Source organism: Pogona vitticeps, chromosome 9 (genome assembly GCF_051106095.1).
Source record: "Pogona vitticeps strain Pit_001003342236 chromosome 9, PviZW2.1, whole genome shotgun sequence".
In the NCBI taxonomy this organism is placed as follows: Eukaryota; Metazoa; Chordata; class Lepidosauria; order Squamata; family Agamidae; genus Pogona; species Pogona vitticeps.
In genome coordinates this window covers 7258622-7278454 of record NC_135791.1, presented here as the reverse complement: position 1 = coordinate 7278454, position 19833 = coordinate 7258622, and the positions used below count along the sequence as shown (strand labels likewise).

At 42.1% G+C, this 19833-nt stretch overlaps 1 protein-coding gene across 2 annotated transcripts in view; it reads left to right on the top strand.

Moving 5' to 3' along the window:
* Positions 1 to 2423: 2423 nt before the first annotated feature.
* The window catches only part of CLIC4 (chloride intracellular channel 4), a 55506-nt gene continuing 38096 nt past the window's right edge, over positions 2424 to 19833 (top strand). Inside the window, exon 1 of one of the 2 annotated variants that reach the window (XM_020803240.3) lies at positions 2424 to 2612. In XM_020803240.3, the coding sequence (XP_020658899.3) occupies positions 2532 to 2612 (81 nt within the window). In that variant the 5' untranslated portion in view covers positions 2424 to 2531. Of the gene's footprint in view, positions 2613 to 14743; positions 14838 to 19833 lie in introns of those variants that run through there. The other variant, XM_020803242.3, reaches the window with a different exon arrangement.

Here is a 19833-nt window from a genome sequence, read left to right as displayed (position 1 = left end):
GCTGGTCTGAGCAGGTTTCCCTTACTTTTCCCAACACATGTGTCATAACTGCAGGAGCAGTTACTCTACTTGCCATGGGTTAGACAGGAAGTAACTTGCACATATAGACATCAACAAAAGGATTCAGACAGAGTGAGTTTGTAGTCTCTGAAATCCCTGCCTCTTGGTCATATTAATTCGGCATACCTCCCACTGAGAACCATTGACGGTCAAACTAGATCAGGGTGGGCAAAAAGTGTCCCTCCAGCTGTTCCTGGAATGCCTCTCCAATCAGCTGTTAATGGTAAGGCATGCTGGAAGTAGTAGTCCCAACAAGATGGGAGGGCCTCGAGCTCTTTGGCTGTCTCACAGTTACAATAGCAGCTTGATCCCCCCCCCCCCGTTTTTCCCAACTTCAGTTTTTGTGGCATGGAAGAGGTTGGTTTCCTGTTTCATTTTTGCCAAGCCCAGCTGCGTGTAGAGGCTTGTCCCAGACATTAGGTCATTGGGCATCCAACCAGCATGTTCATTTTGGCATCCTCTGCATGCCCCTCCCCTTGGCAAGAAAATATAAAGTGTATTGTGTGTGTAGAAAGACAAAATCTTCAATCCCAAATTAGCACAGGGTGTGGCCTGAGTATCACTTATAGGAATAGGAAAAGATGCTACCGTTTAATATGGCATTGACTAAATTTAACATCAAGTTGGCTGGATAGCTCACTGCTTTAGATATTTGGCAGTGGAGTCAGATGTTGGGAGTTTGATTTTTCCGCTGTGCTTCCTAGGGGATGAACCAGCCTATGTGGCATTGTGCAAGGTGCGCAGTCCCAGATTGCCTTCAGGAAAAGGGAATGGGAAACCACCTCTGAGTATCCCCTTCCTGGAAAACTCTGAAAAAGGTCACCATAAGTCGGAAACAATTTGATAGCACGTGATTATAGCTGGCCAGACAGCTCAATGACTTAGTTACCTGCCCAAGGAGCCAGAGTTTTGGAGTTCAATTCTCCACTGTGTTTCGTGTGAAGAAAGCCAGCTTGTGTGTTACTGTTCACTGTTCCCAGAGTGTCCCCAGAAGGGAATGGCAAATCACTTTTGAGTATTCTCTGCCTAGAAAAGTATGAAAAGGGTTGCCAAAAGTCAAAATTGACATGACAGCACATGATTATTATTAAATTTACCATTAAATGCTTGTAGAGGAATAGGATGTTGACTGAACACCAAAGATGGAATGGAATTTTAATGCAATAGAAAATATTATTTATCAACCAAGGATGGTCTGGACCCTCTGAAATCATGTAGAAATGAAGTTGGGAAATTAAAAAGCTGTAGCAGTGTAGACTGACAGTATTACAGTAACTACCTGCATGTTTCTCTTTAGAAGTGTACTTGCTATAAAAGTGTATTTGCTATAAAGGTATTTCCTGAAGGACAACCGAGGAATTGACAAATGCTTCCAGATGGACAGTGTATATTCAAAATGCTGTGCGGCTATTCCAGCATTTCCTGTGTAATGGATTTTTGTGGAAAGAAAAAAAGGATGAAAAAATGTGGTGCAAAAAAAAAAGGTTACTAGTGAAAGACAACTTTGTCTGGACTTGATAAAAGTTTGTAAATGAGGCAGGTTGCACAACGAAAGCCTCATGTTGAAGCACCCAGCATACCAAGGAAAAGGAGCCCTCTTGATAAACCGCTCCACACACAGCATTATTGTCCTAAACCACAGGCCCTACTCCAAAATGTACGTTTCCAGAGACCACAAAGAACTGGTCACATTCTTGAGAGTGAGAATGTTTACAGAACTTAGTTAACATTTTAAAACAGCCTCCTAGGAGTGACAGAGCTGTTTTATCAGCCTCAGTGGCCCAGAAAATAGAAATTGTGTCATGTTTGGGAAACAAATAGCAATCGTTATGGACTAGCAAACTGCTCAGATTGTTTCTCCTTCTCCTTTTTTTTCGGGGGGGGGAGTCACTGCCCTCCATCCAAAAGGCAAGCGCTTCTCCTAACTAGGAACCCCACTTTATGCTGTTCAAACCCACTTCTCTCCAAGGCTTCAGAGGGCAAATTATCAATCACTATAGCCCCGCCCATTCCCCCCTGACCACACCCATCTCAGGCCACGCCCGCGTCTCTATAATCAGCGGCGGCCCGCCCTCGCCATTGGCAGACATAATCCTTTTTTTGCCAGGAGGCGGGTTTGTAACTTTTCTATTGGTCGCTGTCCCGGTTTTTTCTGCCTCCGCCCCGAGACTCCCGTTCGTCCGTTCGCGCCCTCAGCCACGCCTCTTTTCTGCCGGAGTCCCCGCCCCTCGGTATAAAAACACTCAGCGTCTCTTCCAGCTGTTTTTTTTTCCCCCCGCGCGGGTCCCGCCTTGCTCGGCGGAGCGGAGAGGCCGAGAAGAGCGCGCGCCCCCCCTTCCCACGCCTGCGCACGGCTGAGGAGCCAAGACCGGCCGAAGGAAGCAAGCTCGCTCCCTTGACCGAGAAAGAGAGAGAGAGAGGGGCGTCGTCGCCGGAGTCTCCACCCGAAGGGAGAAAAGCTGAGAAAGAGCATGGCGCTCTCGGTGCCGGTCAACGGGGTGAAGGAGGAGGGCGGCGGCGACAAGGAGCCCGTCATCGAACTCTTCGTCAAGGTAAAAAGGGGGCTCCTCGGGAGACGCCCCCCCTTCTCGTGGCCTGCAAGGAGTAACGCCGGCTCGTTCCTTTTCTCTCTCTCCGTTCCTCAACTTGCATTGCCCGTTCCTCCCTGGGGGCATCAAAAGGCTTCCTTCTGCCTCCGCATCCCAGAGCAGCATCCTCCCTGCCGTGCTTCTAGGGCCGCCCTCGACTCTCTCTCTCTCTCTCCTCCACTTCCCCCCCCCCCCATTCACCAGTCTCTTCCTCCTTGAGGGCATCGGCTTGGTTAGTTCATCTCCCGGGGTCCCGGCGCGGCCCCAGCCACACACACACACACGCTCGTGCCCGAGGTCTTTGGCCCCCGAGTTTGCCCCTCGCTTTCCATCTCCCTGGGATTAAGCGCTCTTGGTTCGACTCCCGATTCACACGTCTAGCGCGGAGAAGTAGGCGCGCAACTTTAGCAGATTGGGGGGGGGGGCTGTTTCCCGAGGTGGGCACACAGGCTGCCCCCAAAAACAAACATAAAAACAAAACAAAAAACGCCGCCAGAAAGTTCCTCTTCATTTGCGAAAATCATTTGGGAAAGAGAGAGTGTTAAGCGCTGCAGAGTGTGAACTCTATGAAAGATAGTAATTTTTCGAAACTTCCAGCATCTGCAGCTGACATCCTTTTGGTGCCCTTTGAGTTAATGCTATTTGTTATCTGATTTGTAATTTATTGTCCATTGTATGTTTATACTGGTTCTATCTGCTTTGAAACCACCCAGAACAGTGTGTTTGCACTAATTGAGCAGTACACACATTGAAACAATTAATTAATTAATTAATTGATCCTCCCCCTAAAAAAAGGAGGGGACCAGGAAAGGAGGGGAGAGTGGAAGAACAGCCTTTGAGGATTGTCCCAGGGTTGCACTTTATCCACCCTTGTTGTAGGGAGATATTCTCGACTCCCTCTCTTCACAATGACTGGGTACTATCTCCTTGGGTTGGGCTCCTGGACATTGGACCTGACACCTCCTCAAGTGGCGCTTGGGATAAGAATAGCCTGGTGCTGTTGATGTGTGCCTCCAAGTAGATGTCACTCAATTCAGTTCGGCAAAGTTTTCAAGGAAGCATCCCGTACGTAGATTACATAAAATAACACATTGTGTAGGTAGACAGCAAGGTAATATGGGGGGGGGGGGGCAGTTGGGTTGCTTTCACTTCCTAGGTCCACACAATTGTGGTCCCTGTATCATTCCCCTTTCATTGATTTTCTAAATATTCAGTACAGGCAGAATCTTCACTCATGAAAAGGATTTCAGCGTGGCAAAGATATTCAATAAACAAAACCTAGAGTATTAAATTCCTGATTGGAGGCTCTGCTCTGTGACCCTCTCATGATGAGAACTGTCACCTTGGCAGGTGGGGACAAGGGCTCTGGCTATCAGTAGTGGCCTCAAGTTCTCCAGACTCCCACTAAGTATGGGTCCCATCCCTTGTAACTTTTTAAAAGCGCTGCGCTTAGCTGTTCTGATGTGCCTTTGGTGTTTTAAGAATTGGTGGCGGCTGCTGTTGTTGTGGTGGTGTTGTTTAGTCGTTGAGTCGTGTCCGACTCTTCATGACCCCATGGACCAGAGCACGCCAGGCCCTCCTGTCTTCCACTGCCTCCTGGAGTTGGCTCAAATTTATGTTGGTCGCTTCAGTGACCCTGTCCAGCCATCTCGTCCTCGGTCGTCCCCTTCTCCTCTTGCCTTCACTCTTTCCCAACATCAGGGTCTTTTCCAGGGAGTCATCTCTTCTCATGAGATGGCCAAAGGATTGGAGCCTCAGCTTCAGGATCTGTCCTTCCAATGAACACTCAGTCCTCATTTTAGATTATCCTTCCCATCATGGGTGGTGCCTTTCAACTGGGAAACCCCCAGTGTCCCATTAATTTTAGAAGATAGGAGTATCCTCCCTTTCAGTTATCAGGGTGGGACTTCTGGATTCTTTTGGACTCCCAACCCCCAGAATTCTCCAAAGCCTCTCTAGATAGAATTCTAGGAAGTGGAATCCAGAACCATAAGTCTACATACCAACTTTCTTTGTGAGTGACTGTTTCAGCCATGTTCTCATTTCAAAAATAAGGGAAGTTGGGCTTTCTAGGAAGAACAATCTCGCTGACCATTAGGCTTCATAGAGAGTTCTTCGCAAAGAATTAGTCCTCTGATTTAGGCAACAGCTGGGAATAACATTTAGAGATTTACTGTGGTAGAAGGATCCTAATATGTCCCTGGCCTATATAAATTGTTCCTGAAGGTTTTGATCAGCTTGTAGTACTGTCTTTTACAAGCAGTTTTGTACTTTGTGTTTGACTAACTTGTGCTGATAAATATTACTTTTTCAGTGGCTTGTGTGTTTCCTGTGGGAAAAGTTCAATTAAAGTTTTCAAATAATAGTTGAAATGTGGATTGCTTCCTTAGCCCTTTGTTGCTTTTCTCTCACATTCTCTGACCCAATCCTGGCTCCACAGAGACAGAAAGTGGTGTTTGTTGAAAAGAAGCATTCTTCCCAGTAGTAAGATACCAGGCATGATACGAGTAAGTACATGATATCATAGTGAGTTTGCTGTAAGTCAGTAATGGAATAATATTTTTCGCTCCATAAGACGCACCTTTCCATAAGACGCACCAATTTTTTAGGGGAAGAAAACAGGAAAATATAATCTGTTTTCTTCGCTCCATAAGACACACAAACTTTCCACCCCCCCTGTTTTCTGGGAAAAAAGTGTGTCTTATGGTGCGAAAAATATGGTATATTTTTGGGAAGTGCTGTATCCTCAGAACACATAGTGTTATTTCCACTCTTCTTTGATGTAAGAGATAAGATGATGGTACACTACCCATGTATAGTTTTTGTTATAATTTTTGAGATATCTTCCCTTGAATTGCTGGATTTGTAGGAACTTCCTTCTGCATGAAGTGTCCTTGAGTTTCTGTAGTACCCTTCCTCCATTGCTAAAAACAGTAGCTTTGTAATAATATATATTCTGTGTTACAAGTTTGAGGTTAGCTCTCATTTGATGAATCTCTCTCCTTTCAGTTCCATTTTCTTCTTTATCTTCAGTTTTCTATTTATATGAAAGAATTCATTATATAACATTCAACATTATTTTTAGAAGGGTTAAACATTTGGTTAAGTAAATAGTTTTGGAACAACATCTTTCATAACAGTGTCAAAGTTGATTGCAAAGGGTTTATAAAACAACTTTCTGGGAAACGATCGTTTTATGTTGCCTTACCCTCAGTCTTTGCCTGGCTTGATCACACTCTGGGTTTAAGATCTGTTTAGTGCAACTTTATTTTGAGACGCCTATTTTCCAAAATAAGTTCCCTTGCCAGTGCTCTGATAAGACAATCTCCTCTTTGCATTCTTGCCTGCTTCCATAACAGAGACATGTTCTCAACCTAAGTGCCCTTCTCTCTGGCATATAACAGACACAGTTGAGAGGAAAAAATCTTGAACTGGGAATAAAGGGTGGAGATTTAATGGAGTCTGGTCTGGATGAAGTAATGTTCTTTAGAAGTCATTACTTCATGCAGCGTATGACTAAACCATTACTCACTTGCTCTTGGAGGTGGTGGAAGGAAGGTTGGCTTGAGTTCCTCTTTCCAGTCCTGCCAGATTTTGGTGTTATGAGCTAATATGAATCGAATTTAAAAAGTGATTCTCTTTACGCAGATAAATATTTGAGTCCTTGTTACCTTAGATTTATAAACACGTAATCATCATCACTGATTCCACCCCTGCTGTCATCAACTCGTTGCACCAGAGTCTTGAAGTGTAACCCTGATGAATACAGGATCTCATCACTGGTCTTGTGCGGTGGTGCAATTGTCTTGAAAACAAGAATAAATGTGTATCCTCTAATAATTTTTAGAACTGCTTCCTACACTGATCTCATGGCTGGGGGTTAGGCAGTGATTTTGTTTAGTTTGAAGACAATGGTACAAATAGCATATTGGTCATAAAAACAAGCAGGCAGAAGCAAGGAGTGTTCCCTTTTTCCAGGGTGTTGAAGATCAGTTGAATCCCACACATTAATTAGGCTGGTTCATATGGAGGGCTACGCACTGAGATATGAAGGAGAGGCTTACAAATGTCCCAGTGTGGACGTTAAATTCAGCACTGTTGTACATTAAGATGCATAGAAAAATTCAGTTTCCTGCGCAAGCAGTGTTCATGGCTAAAATCTTGTAGTGATGTGTTTGCACTCAAAGAATATTACTAGTCAGAAATGCTGGAATGCAGTTTCCCCACAAGGATTTAATACATTGACTGGTTTGCTATGAAGAGAGTCTCTTTCCAAACCCAATATTTTTTTTTAATGGGTGTCATCTCTAGGGGAGATAAAACAGATGGAGATTGCTGTCTTCCAATGAGTATAATCATTGTAATGTCTTCAGTGCCTGTGAAAGAAAAATATTTATGCTGTGCGTGCATGTCTTGTTTCTTGAAAGCATATTTGCGAAGCAAATTTCATAGATGAAATACAGCATTCACAGCTTGTAGAACTTATTTTGGTGGTTGGTGGTAATGAATAACTTTGCGTCTTCCGTCAAGTGCTTCTGGTCTCCCTGAAGGCCATGTTAGTGTGCAATGCTAATATTTGCTCTCTTAATGCTTATTAAGCAAAACCAGCCAATGCCTCATTCCCTAAGAGCTTCCTAGCAAAACTGCATGTATAATTGATAAAGGAGAGTGATCTTCATTATGTAGTAAGAGTATTTAAGAACGGGTGCTAGGATACTTACAGAATTGTATGTAGCAGTGTGAGGAATATGAGATAATAAGTCCCTATAGCCCGGATTAGGCGTCTGCTAAACCAAGCTGATTTCTCACATGCTGTTATGCATTCTCTGTTAACATGCAGCGTGCTGAATGGCTGTTGTCCATATCATAGTCGTATAAGAACAGGGGCAGTTTCCTTCTTCAGGAAGGAAGTAGTGGATCTGGTATAAGTTCTTGGCTGGACACATATTTCACATACAATTTGGGATTACTGTCCACTAAATAACACTCTTGTTTTAGGGTGTCTTTTGTTAAAGTTATAATTCTAAAAGCATAATGGGGTGAAGGGAAACCAGTGAAGTCATGAAGATAGCATACACTGAGACTGTATTGTCCAAATCTGGTGGGTTTCTAAACTGTCAGCATAGCTGTTGCATTCTGAACTTTTTTCTCTTTTTCTAAGATCTTATAACTAGTTAAAGAAAACTCTTTCCCAGGAGCGAGATTAGCATGTGCCATCCCAGAGTAACTGCAGTTAAGTTACTCTTCCTTTCTTTATTTTAATATTTAGAAGAAATGGAGAAGAGCATGCTGACCAGCTTTTGAAACTATATCCAGTTAAACAAAAAGTACAATGAAAGTAATTTGATCAGAAAACAAATTGATCCTTTTGGTGAATGAAAATGCTTTTCAGGGTAAGGTAAAGGTAAAGGTTCCCCTTGACAATTTTTGTCCAGTCGTGTCCGACTCTAGGGGGCGGCGCTCATCCCGCTCTTCAAGCCATAGAGCCAGCGTTTGTCTGAAGACAATCTTTCCGTGGTCACATGACCAGTGTGATTTAGACACGGAATGCTAGGTTGGCGGGAGCTGGGACAAGCGATGGGCGCTCACTCCGTCGCGTGGATTCGATCTTACGACTGCTTGGTCTTCTGACCCTGCAGCACAGGCTTCTGCGGTTTAGCCCACAGCGCCACCACGTCCCTCTATATATCAGGGAGAGGAGGCCATATATATATTTGAAGAAGTTGGATTGGCCTCCTCTCCCTGATATAACATGAAATTTGAAGACTTAATAAGCTGTATTCTTCGAATTGCAGAGCTGGTCCAGCCCCTATCAGGGAGGTACAGTGAGGAACACCACTGTGTGTGCTCCCTCTGCACATCTGGAAAAACCCTGACTCGTCACTGGAGTGGCGTATAAAGTTTTGCTCATGAGAAACTAAGTTTGCCATGCCGGAGAACTGAAGTTGGCTCACAGCTGCTCATTTCTTGGAAACTAGTTGATGACATGCCAGAGTCTTTGGGATTTCCAAACACTCTGTTACTGAAACATGACTCCATATAAGTTATACAGTGTTAGTATGAGCTTTCAGTACTTTGCCAAACATAAAAACTTTGCTTTGTAATGTTAATATCATAAGATTGCACAACTGGAGCCCAGCCAAAGATTTTCTCACCCTTTATCTGAAAGCTTGCTGCCTACAGATTTTATTTAGATTTCTCAAGTATACCATGGCATGAGGACAAAACATGGCTCATTACCAGTGGACCACTTAGTTGAGTCTGCTAGTCAAATGACGATGTCTCAAGCCATTTTTTTTCTGGCCTTGTAGCCAGTCCCAAAAATCAGAATCTTATGGTTCCATTGGTCCCAAGCCATATACTGCTGTGCTAGGTGAACCAGAATTTTCTATTTGTCCCTTTGATACCAAGTTTGAAATCAGAAAGTGTAACTAGCTCCTATTTCTTAGGGCGTGTGCTGCTGAGTTGTTCTGACACATTTGAGTTTACAGCCCTGCCCTGTTTGCGAAGTTGGGTGACACAACAACTGTCACGTAACTATGGGATGATTCTCATTCCCTTCCACAGCTTCCAAAGTGGAAGGAAGCCGGAGTGTTGCCACGTTTGCTCGTAGGCATAAACTTAACTGAAGTAAGCGAAAGTGCAGCATCCTTACTGGTTACGAGTAAGTAGGTCAATCTGAGCTCCTAGGAAATTTTTTTCCTAGTCTCAATCAGATGTTGACCTTCAGTTCATGTTCAGTGTCTCAGCAGCTGACCAAGTAGGTTCCTGATCCCGGAATAGCTATTTGGGAAGCAGTAAGGAGTAATTGGACTCAGCAGGAATAATTGGCGCTCCTTCTGAAAGGCAAGAAAACAATGCATACTCCTCTGAAGAATGTTACAATTTGTCATACGCTTTAACAATGTACCTCCAACCTCTGAAAGATAAACAGAAATGGAGGCAGGAAATACTGTAGGCAGTGTGTATTCATCTGTAGCATTGATGTCCAAAGATAATCTTATCCAGAGGTCTCGTTTGGCATCAAAATAATCCCATTATGCCCAGCCCTTAATGCAAGGCACAGAGCTCTTGCTAAAGGATAACCTCTTAAAAAAACAACAACACCTGTTACTGATTCGGAAATACAAGTAGGAAATACAAGTGGATTTTAATGTTTTTAGACATGGGGCTGTGTGGGAGTCAGAATGTCCTATGCATGACTGTACTGAAGCTTGACCGGCAGTATCTGCATCTCAACTCATGAAACCGAGGGTCACTTTTGGCAGCTGGAACCCTGGGAGGTGAAGGAGCAAACCTTTCACTGCATTTTTGCCTGGCTTGGAAAAGCCAGAGAGTTCTCTGCCTGCCTGGATCCAAGTCCTGTTGTTTTTGTGCTTTTGGAAGGACTTTAGACTTTAACATGTCATTGTAAGTAGCTTGCCTGCCAAATTCTGCCCCAAAACCTGGGAGCTCCAGAGAGGTCACAACATCTTGGCTTTCTGCAGCAAGATTGCCACTGTTCTGTTGATACAACTTAGATGGTGTGGTCTAGTACCATGTACAGATTTGTTCATGCAAGCAACTGATAGTAAATTAAAATAAGTTTTCAATCTGACGAGCTACAGAAAAGTTTATGACAGGCTTTTCATAAGTGAAGTGGTAATTTGGTGTTTCCCATTTAAGGAAGGTGTTGATCGTTCTTTATCTCTGTCTAACTCCTGAAAGTGTCATAGTGTCTTTGTCAATTGCAAGAGTCGGGAACAAACACTGGCTGGGTGATTGGTGGACTTGTTTGAACATTGAGAGTGTAAGCCAAAGCTCTCAAGCTCAAATCTTTCCTTAACTACAAAATGTGCTAAGTGGCTTTTGTCCAGCCAGTGTTATTTCAACTACATGTGCTCATTGGTCATACCTGCCAGAAAGAGCTTGGCTAAGAAGCTGTACTTTATTTGTGGGGAATGTGCACAGTGTGCAGCGTATGTGATGCCTGGTCCTTACTAGTCACATCAGTGGTGGATCTGCCTAACCAGTTCAGATTCTTTGTACAGGTGCAGTTTAATATGCTGCTGCTGTTCGGCCTCTGATCATGAAGAGGTAATTATGAAAATTTATTAATGTTTCTTCCCATGCAACTTCAATCTGAAATATTTATTTCATGCCAGTGATTCTTACACGCTTGAATGGAGTAGATCTGGAATATATCAAGAGAGACTGCATTTGACTCACACATTTTGCTAGTTTCTAATCTACCATGGTCTCTGTATTTTAATGCCATGTATATATGTATACAAATCTGCCATTTTATATCCTTCCCCTGTCTGAGCAAGTGGACTTATCCACAAAAGCTCACATTAAAATAGAACTGTTAGTCTTTAAGGCACCATTGTATTTCTTTCTTTCTTTCTTTCTTTCTTTCTTTCTTTCTTTCTTTCTTTCTTTCTTTCTTTCTTTCTTTCTTTCTTTCTTTCTTTCTTTCTTTCTTTCTTTCTTTCTTTCTTTCTTTCTTTCTTTCTTTCTTTCTTTCTTTCTTTCTTTCTTTTATGTTGGCTTGTAATACTTGAACAGATTAACACAGCTATCGCTTCTAAACCTGAAATATTTAACTGATAGTTGCAAATAAATTGGTTGCCCCACTCCCCAATTCAGCTCCTATATGGTAAGAACTTGTGATTGTGTAAAGGTCTTTTGCATTCAGTCGAGGATAGCTTTGTTTTCTTGCTTTGTGGCTGCCAAGCGAAAGTGAGCTTGCCATTGGATATGTGTTGGTGGCAGCAAAAACAGTCTGGAAACTTAGGCTGTTCATGGTGCATGATGGATGAAATGTTCCATTTTTGCATAAATGTGCTGACTGCTTTTTGAAAGTGAGAGTCTACGGTACCAGCAGTTTATTTATTTATTTTACTTACTTGCTTACTTACATTTTAATTCCACTTATCTAGTGGCAGAGCCACTACTCTTGACAAACAAATCAAGATAATAATATAAGAATAATAAGAGCAACAGTAAAATTCAGGGAAGGCATCATACAAGGCATGATCCCTAAAAATATAACTCCAGTTATTAGTATACTAAGAAGTCACAGTTGAGAAAATAGTGTCTCAGATTCAAGCTTAGGGCTGTGGACATGATTTCTGGAGGAAGGTTTTCAAGACCCCACCCCACCCCCACATATCTCTTCCTAAATTGATAAGTTCCTGTGGCGCTGCTCACAGTAAGAACCATTTGGGTTTTTTTTTGGGGGGGGAGTCAGTTTGCATTTGGAACTGTCAGCTACAGCCTGCTTGATGTATTGTTTGGGATTTAGCTTTGCTTTGTGGCCAAGAAAGCTCTTGAATTGGTGATTACTCCTCAGTAGAGGCCGAGTTGAATTGACTGATGTTCTGTATGGTCTGTGGTGAAATCATCCAGGTTGGAAAAAGTGACACCTGTCGCCATCTACTTGTGGTGCTCTCCAGGCCCGTTTTTGGCCCACTGCTGGAATGAAGCACCCAAGACTCTTCCCAATTGGAATATGGCTCCCAATGTGAAAAAGGTGCCTAACTGTATGGTAGAACCTGGATTCTGTTGCACTTCTGAAAAGGCTAGGAATCTGTTACTGAAAATGAAATGCATCATTTAGCCTTACTAGGAGAGATTTAGTAGGAGTCAGGTTTTTTAAATTACATATGCAGATGACTAGACATTATAGGGATGTGTGTCCAATCATTTCCAAGTTCCCTAAAAATTCTTTTGTGGTTTGTTTGTTTTTCTGTACAGCTGGGTAAGAACTGGAAATCTCCACCTCTTTATTTTCTCCTAATCATTTGAAAATGAGTCTGCCTGGTTCTTTAAGATCTTGAGAATATGCCTTTTTTGCCCTTCTACAGACACAACATGCTTTGTGACAACATGGAAAATGTTTTTTTTGGTCCTTGCTCCCAGGCTGTGGAGCCTTTTTCCAAGACTTGTTTTCTTCATGAAATTTGCTGCCTGTGAGAAAGATTAGTTAGCGATTGACTGATGAGGAGAGGACTTCTATTGGTAGCTGTTGCACTTGGTTCCATGTGCTGTTTTTAAAAATGAACATTTCAATGTGTTAATTTCGTGTCTTAAAACAGTGCAAGTTCGCCTAGGTCCTCCAATGAAAACAGGCGGAGTAAATAAAATCCAGCACAAGGAAAAGTGTATCCGTTTAAGTAGTTGAGCCAAGATTCCTTTAAATTAATGGTTTTGATCTATTTAGTTTTACCGTACTACTTCAGAGAGTTTTCAAAGATCTTGTGGGCCTCAGCTTCGCTCTTGGTATATCCTGCTTCAGTGTTCCTATTTATAGCTGTTTTGTTAATGCAACTAACGACAATGTCAAAAGTAATTGTTTTTGCATTGCTTTGAAGATTGAGACAATATTGTCATAGGAAGAGTTAGTGCAGCTTTTGTTTGTGGTGTACTTGTGCAGATATACCAGCAAAACTGTATTAGGGTACAGATTTAAAAAGGGTTACAATGCAGAGTTGCCTCAGTATTGGAATTATCTGATAGGCTAGACAGCAATAGTTAACTTGTCCTGACAGGGGTGTGTATATAATCATGGGCATGGACTGGATAAGAACTAAATTCACAGCTGTTGCTATTTATGTCTATATCCTGTTTTCAAAACTATTTGCCCCTTGAAGCAGTTTGTGATATTAAAAGATAAGCAAAACAAGAGAAGGCAAAATCAAATGAGAGAAAAAAAACTAAACTGCAACATAAGTGAAATAGTTTGTTAAAACATCAGATGCTCACCCAAGTGGGGGAAAAGGGATGTTAATATGGGATGGAGGGAGTTTTCATCCATCCACCAAACCAAGCATATTAGTGAATTAAATGATAGTGTTGTGAAACTTTTCAATTAAGTAACCTTAACCTGCCATATTTCAGACAGTGGGTATACCTGGAGCAAGCCTTCTGAGGCCAGCCTTGCACAGATGTAGGAGGAGGTATCTCTTTGAGTGTCCATGGGAAGGGCTGATCACTGATCTGTACCTGAAAACTCACTGGTTACTAGTATAGCTTTACAGCAGCCAGTTCAGGAATGTTTCTGAAGAATTCTGCAGCTTTGCTTTCCAAGCACTCTTCCAAGGCAATCCTGCATAGAATGCATTGTCACCTTATGTGGAAGTTACTAAGACATGTTACATGAGAGAGAGAGCCGTGAGGAAAGAGACAGGGAGCACTTCCTGTTGGTGTCCTGCCACCTTTAGAAGTAGAGGGTAGAGGTTGGCATACTATCGGTGGGTCTAGAGTCACGCTCCTCTTGAGTGGACAGTCCAGATTATATAGAAAATCTGGGGAACAGGCCAGCAATAACCAGTCTGAGTTTGGAAGAGAGCTTGGGAAAAGCAATACCAATGAGGGGGTGGGTAGCTCAGGTTCAGAAGAAAGATCAGAATAAAGAACTGGAGGTAGAGGAAGAGGAGCTGACAGAAGGAGAGAATATGAAAGAGAGGGAGGAGAGAGAAGAGGAAGGGAGGGAAGGAAGGAAAGGAAAAGATAAACATTAGGTGACATTTACCTCTTCATCTTTTGGGTTGCAGTTGAGAGAGGAGGTTCCTAACATGAAAGTAGAACCCAATCACAAGATCTCAAAGTGGTGCACTGCACCAGATGTAGTTGGATAAAAGTACTTCAGTTTAGCATGATAGGTACTGGTGACTGCCCAGCAAAAGAGAAGAGCATTTCCATCCCTTTAATTTTAATATGAGAGGCTTTTTGTCTAAAACATTTTATATTGTGCTTTGGTTAAATATCCAGGATTGTTTACAATACGTCAAGCTCATGCTTCTTTCTTCCACTAAAACCAAATGAGCTTAGAAGCGATTAACTTGGGCTAGATTGTGCTCTTACGTTACTGTCAAAATACCAGTGAAATGGAACCAGCCTTTGCATCGTTTGATAAATGCTTCACCCCCAAGATTAAAACGTCAGGGTGTATTTTATTTGCTCTTTAGTCTTTATGTCTGCCTTTGAAATTTCAAGCTTCTATAAGTAATGAAGGCTAGAGGTTTAATAAAATACAGTTTGAGATTATTGGCTCTAAAACCATGAAGCCCATGTTTAAATAGAACAAATGTGTATATGTTCTCTTTCTTCAGCCTGGTGCCCTTGTCACTAGAATGATAATGGACAACTTCTGTGGAGACAACCTGGCTCTCAGCAATTGCAGTGTAGGGAGAGTCAACCTCCTAGGTCAGTCACCTAATTACAATAGGTCAACTGAGTAAATAATCATGTTTTTGTTGGAAAGCTGCTTCTGTTCAATCTCTGATCTGAAAATGAATACGTTTTTATCACTTAATTGTTCACTATCGCTCATTAGTAGGCTAAATGTTTTTAAATTCTACAGAAAAACTTTGCTCTGTTAAGAAAGAGCTACATTACGTGTTCGTTTTGTGGATTTTCAGCACCGTTTCTTTCCCGAGTTCTCATTTAATCTTTGCATTGTTGGCTGAACAAAGAGCGAGAGGTTTCTTTTCTTGGAGAAAGGAAGTAGCTGTCGGTCCTGGACTTGAATCCATATTAGGCATAAACTAAATATAGGCGTGCATAACCCAGGAGAGAAGCCACATCTGTGAATTTTCAAGAGAGTGATGAGGTCAGTCTTTGCTACTGGATGGCCTTCAGACTTCCCTCCCATACACTTAATGTTTTTTTGCTTGCCAGCTTTAACATTCAGAGCTTGTTCCATATTTTGTGTTTTTTTCTTCTTCAAATAAATAGAAGTAGCTTCCTTTCAGTAGTTGAACTGGGAACGGGTTCTGCCAAAAATAACACGGAGTCAGAAATTCTCTGTGAATGATCCAAGAGTGCCTCGGTGTATAAAGCTTTGCAGTTCTTCCTTTCAGGGCGGTTAAGGCTAAATAGATTAGGGAACCTTAATGACTTTATACGTATTTAAATGGAGCAGTCCCAGGCTTTATGCTGGCAGGTATTTCTCTGATGTACTCATGGCACATTAGCTGATAACGGTCTATGTACCTGTCTCATTGAGTTTCACAGTCCAGTAGATTGAAATTGATTGGCCCAGGTAGTAAACACCTACCTCATCTAGTCAGCTTTACAAGCAAGACTGAAAAAGAATACAGCAAAATTTCAGATTGCTGGTGTTCCAGAAAGAAAAGTTGTTCTAGTATACGAAGTGTCTCAAAGCATATTAAAGAATAGATTTAAGCCTTGATCTGTCTGTTTTCATTTTGTTCCTTGGGTGCATGAGTTGCTTTAATATTTATTCATTTATTGAAATATTTTTATCTCACCTCTCTCCATAAAAGGACCCAAGGCAGGTTTGCATCATTAAAAAGAAAATATTTAAAAGGCTAAAAACAGTAAGGATGCAAATATTCAAAAAGAATTAAACAAGTGTTATATTAAAAACAGCAAATAAAATCAATACTAAAAACCCATTTAAAAACAACAGAGCACAACAATACATTTGAAAAAAACCCTCTCAGACTGCCAGTACATGGTTTTAATTTTGATTTAATTATAGTAGTATTGTGCTGATCTTTCAAAGACTTAAATAAGAGCCAAATTTATATTGCCAAGCGTAATAAATTGCACTAGCAGAGGGCCGTTAATTGAGTCAGCTCCCCTCAGTGGAGTAACCCTGATTTCAATGGAGTAACACTGATTCAAGCCTACTCTAACTGCAACTTAATATGCTAAAAGAAGGAAAGGAACTTGGGGAAGACTTGAGTCATCAAATCTCCATTGATTCAGTGGGCCTGAATCAATCTAGTGTAATTTACAATGCCAAGCTGCGGGATAGATGTATGTGGTGCTGCAAATAACTTCAGCCAGTTTCTGTTTAAGGGCAAATCTAGATGTACTGGGGAATTGCATATACTGCATCTTATTGGTGCATTTGCATTTTTCATGTACAGATGTATATATGTGCAAGAGACCTGCTCTTTTAACAAATAGAAACATTGGATGGGGTGTTAGCAACGGGATATCTCGTCCTTTGACATTACACTCTATTGCAGAAAAATATTCTCTTTCTGCTTGAAGAAGATAGCAGGAAACGTCAGAGCACGGCAAGGTAAGTAGCAAAGCTGTGCTCTCCCCTGCCTATTTCATGTAAAACATGGACCCCTTGCTTCATATAAGAATGGGGCAGGAAACGTAAATTAAATTGATTCTTCAAAGATTCTTTAACTCGGCCTGGCACATTTTTCTTTGTTTGAAAAAGAATGGGCTTATAAAATACCTTGAATGTTGACCATGAAAATGTCTATATGTCTTATAAATAATTGACGTGTCAGAGGTCTAATTAGTTCCATTAAAAAAAAACACCTAATAGATATTGAGAGGAAATCCCTTTGTCTTTTTCTGATATAAATGTGAAAGCTTCTGAGGTCTCTGCAGTGAAGCCATGTGGAATCCAAGGGGGTTAGGTTTTTGTGTGATTGCCAAAGCACAACTAGCTAAGTTCTTGGACAATAGCTTTTCAGGGCCCTCTGCTAATATGTAACATTAAATTTAAAGCAACTTTAAAATATAAAGCAAACTTGATAGCAGGCAGCCAGCTTGGAAAATTTTCCAGTAGAACATAGCAAATCTTTTTTTCTGCCTTGCAATACAGGGATTCTACACAACTGTAGTATTGTGCTGCAACAATATAGCTTTTGACAGCAGTCAAATGCCACCCATTTATGCTGTGGGCCTGATTTGATTCCGAGGGACCCTCTAAGTGCTGTAATGTGACTGTAAAATGGCTTATTCGGAAGGGGTGGCTGTACTCACAACAACCTTTGAAATATTTTGGGGTTGAGAGACACTTCCTCAAGGCCACATGGTGAGCTCTCCAGGACTGAGCAGCAGATTTGAACCCAGTCTCCTTCAGGAAATGTAGCCTGGGTAGATTCTAGATGAGTAGATTGAAATTATATCTTGAAACATGTATTTGGCAGCATATTGGTTGACCTGTTCGTAAAAACTCTCAGCTGTTTTCATGAATGCTGGAAAAGATACAACGATACCCAGCTCTGTTGTCTAGATTTTTCATCTTGTTGCCTAATTGTCTTGATTACTGTTATGACTATCTTGGGGGTCAGCTACCTTTAATGTATTTTATACAGGCAGGTGAGAAATATTAACTAAACAGCCTCGGCATATTGAAGAGAGGAGTAAATCACAAACTGTACTGCTATTGTGCTTCTTTCTCAATGCTCCAGGCAGCTGTGACTGAAACAACAGCAGCAGCAGAACCACCACCACCGAACTTCCATTTTCTTTTTTTTTTTTCCCTCCCCAGGTCCGGTGGAGAAGGAAAGGGGTGGGAGGGAAAGAAACCATAAAGGAATAGTCGATTGAGAACGTGTAAGTGGTGATGGCATGGATTGGGCCTTTTGGAGGGACACTGGCTACTTTTCCTTAAGCCAGCTCAAAAGACTTGAGCCCTCTGCCCTCCACTCTAGAGAGGTGCAGTTTGGTTTCTCCTGTGCCTCCCACCCTCCCCCCAAATATTTTGTGATCCCCTTGGGGAGTCGTAACCCCAGGTTGGGAACTCTGTGTGCCAAACACTTTGTAGTTGAGTGCCGTCTAATTTCTGCTGGCAATAAAAATGTGCTTTGCTTCCCCTGCTTCTTTTCCTATAACTTCAGAATTTGATTAGCAGCATGATGATTGCAGAATGCCTTCACAGTCACCTTGACTTTGTCAAAGTTGTCTTCATTGCCTTCACACTTAATATGTACATCCTTTGCCAGAAGGTTCAGCCCATGATCAGGACAGCCAAATATTATTAAATCAGGATACTTTTCCTTTAATATTTGCCATGCAGCTTTCTTGTTACTCACACATTGTCTGTTACAAGGGCTTGTAACTTGGAGGAGCCTACATTTTCAATCTCTTTGGTTACAACATTAGCTATGTATTCACCTGCTTGATTTGGTAGCAGTTGCTTTCAGCAATGTTGCTTCACGTGTAGCAAGTACTGTATTGTGGTTATTTAGTCATTAAGTCATGTCTGACTCTTCGTGATATCATGGACCAGAGCACGTCAGGCCCTCCTGTCTTTCACTGTCTCCCGGAGTTGGGTCAAATTCATGTTGGTTGCTTTGGTGACTCTGTCCAACCATCTCCTCCTCTGTTGTCCCCCTTCTCCTCTTGCCTTCACACTTTCCCAACATCAGGGTCTTTTCCAGGGAGTCTTGTCTTCTCATGAGATGCCCAAAGTACTGGAGCCTCAGCTTCAGGATCTGTCCTTCCAGTGAGCACTCAGGGTTGATTTCCTTCAGAATAGATAGGTTTGTTCTCCTTGCAGTCCAGGGGACTCTCAAGAGTCTCCTCCAGCACCAAAATTCAAAAGCATCTATTCTTCGGCGGTCAGCCTTCTTTATGGTCCAGCTCTCAATTTCATACATCGCTACTGGAAAAACCATAGCTTTGACAATTCGGACCTTTGTTGGCAAGGTGATGTCTCTTCTTTTCAAGATGCTGTCAAGATTTGTCTTCGCTTTCCGCCCAAGAAGAAGGCGTCTTTTAATTTCGGGGCTGCTGTCACCCTCTGCAGTGATGAGAGAGCCCAAGAAAGTAAAATCTGTCACTGCCTCCATATCTTCCCCTTCTATTTGCCAGGAGGTGATGGGACCAGTGGCCATGGTCTTAGTTTTTTTGATGTAGAGCTTTAGACCTTTTTTTTTTTTTGCACTCTCCTCTTTCACCCTCATTATGAGGTTCTTTAATTCCTCCTCACTTTCTGCCATCAGAGTGGTATCATCTGCATATCGGAGGTTGTTGATATTTCTTCGAGCAGTCTTGATTCTGGCTTGGGATTTCATCCACTCCAACCTTTTGCATGATGTATTCTGCATATAAGTCAAATAAGCAGGAAGACAATATACAGCCTTGTCGTATTCCTTCCCCAATTTTGAACCAATCAGTTGTTCCATATCCAGTTATCCAGTTCTAACTGTTGCTTCCTGTCCCACATATAGGTTTCTCAGGAGATAAACAAGGTGGTCAGGCAGTCCCATTTCTTTAAGAACTTGCCCTAGTTTCTTGTGGTCCACACAGTCAAAGGCTTTTGCGTAGTCAGTCACAGTCAAAGTATAATGTTAAATAAAGGGCTTCCCTACATCTCAATCCGGCCATCTGCCACCAGCAACTTTTTGTCTAATTTTCAGCCCTGCTGGGTGGGGCTCTGCCGCCACTCCCGGGATGCCGTCGCGGCTGGAAAGGA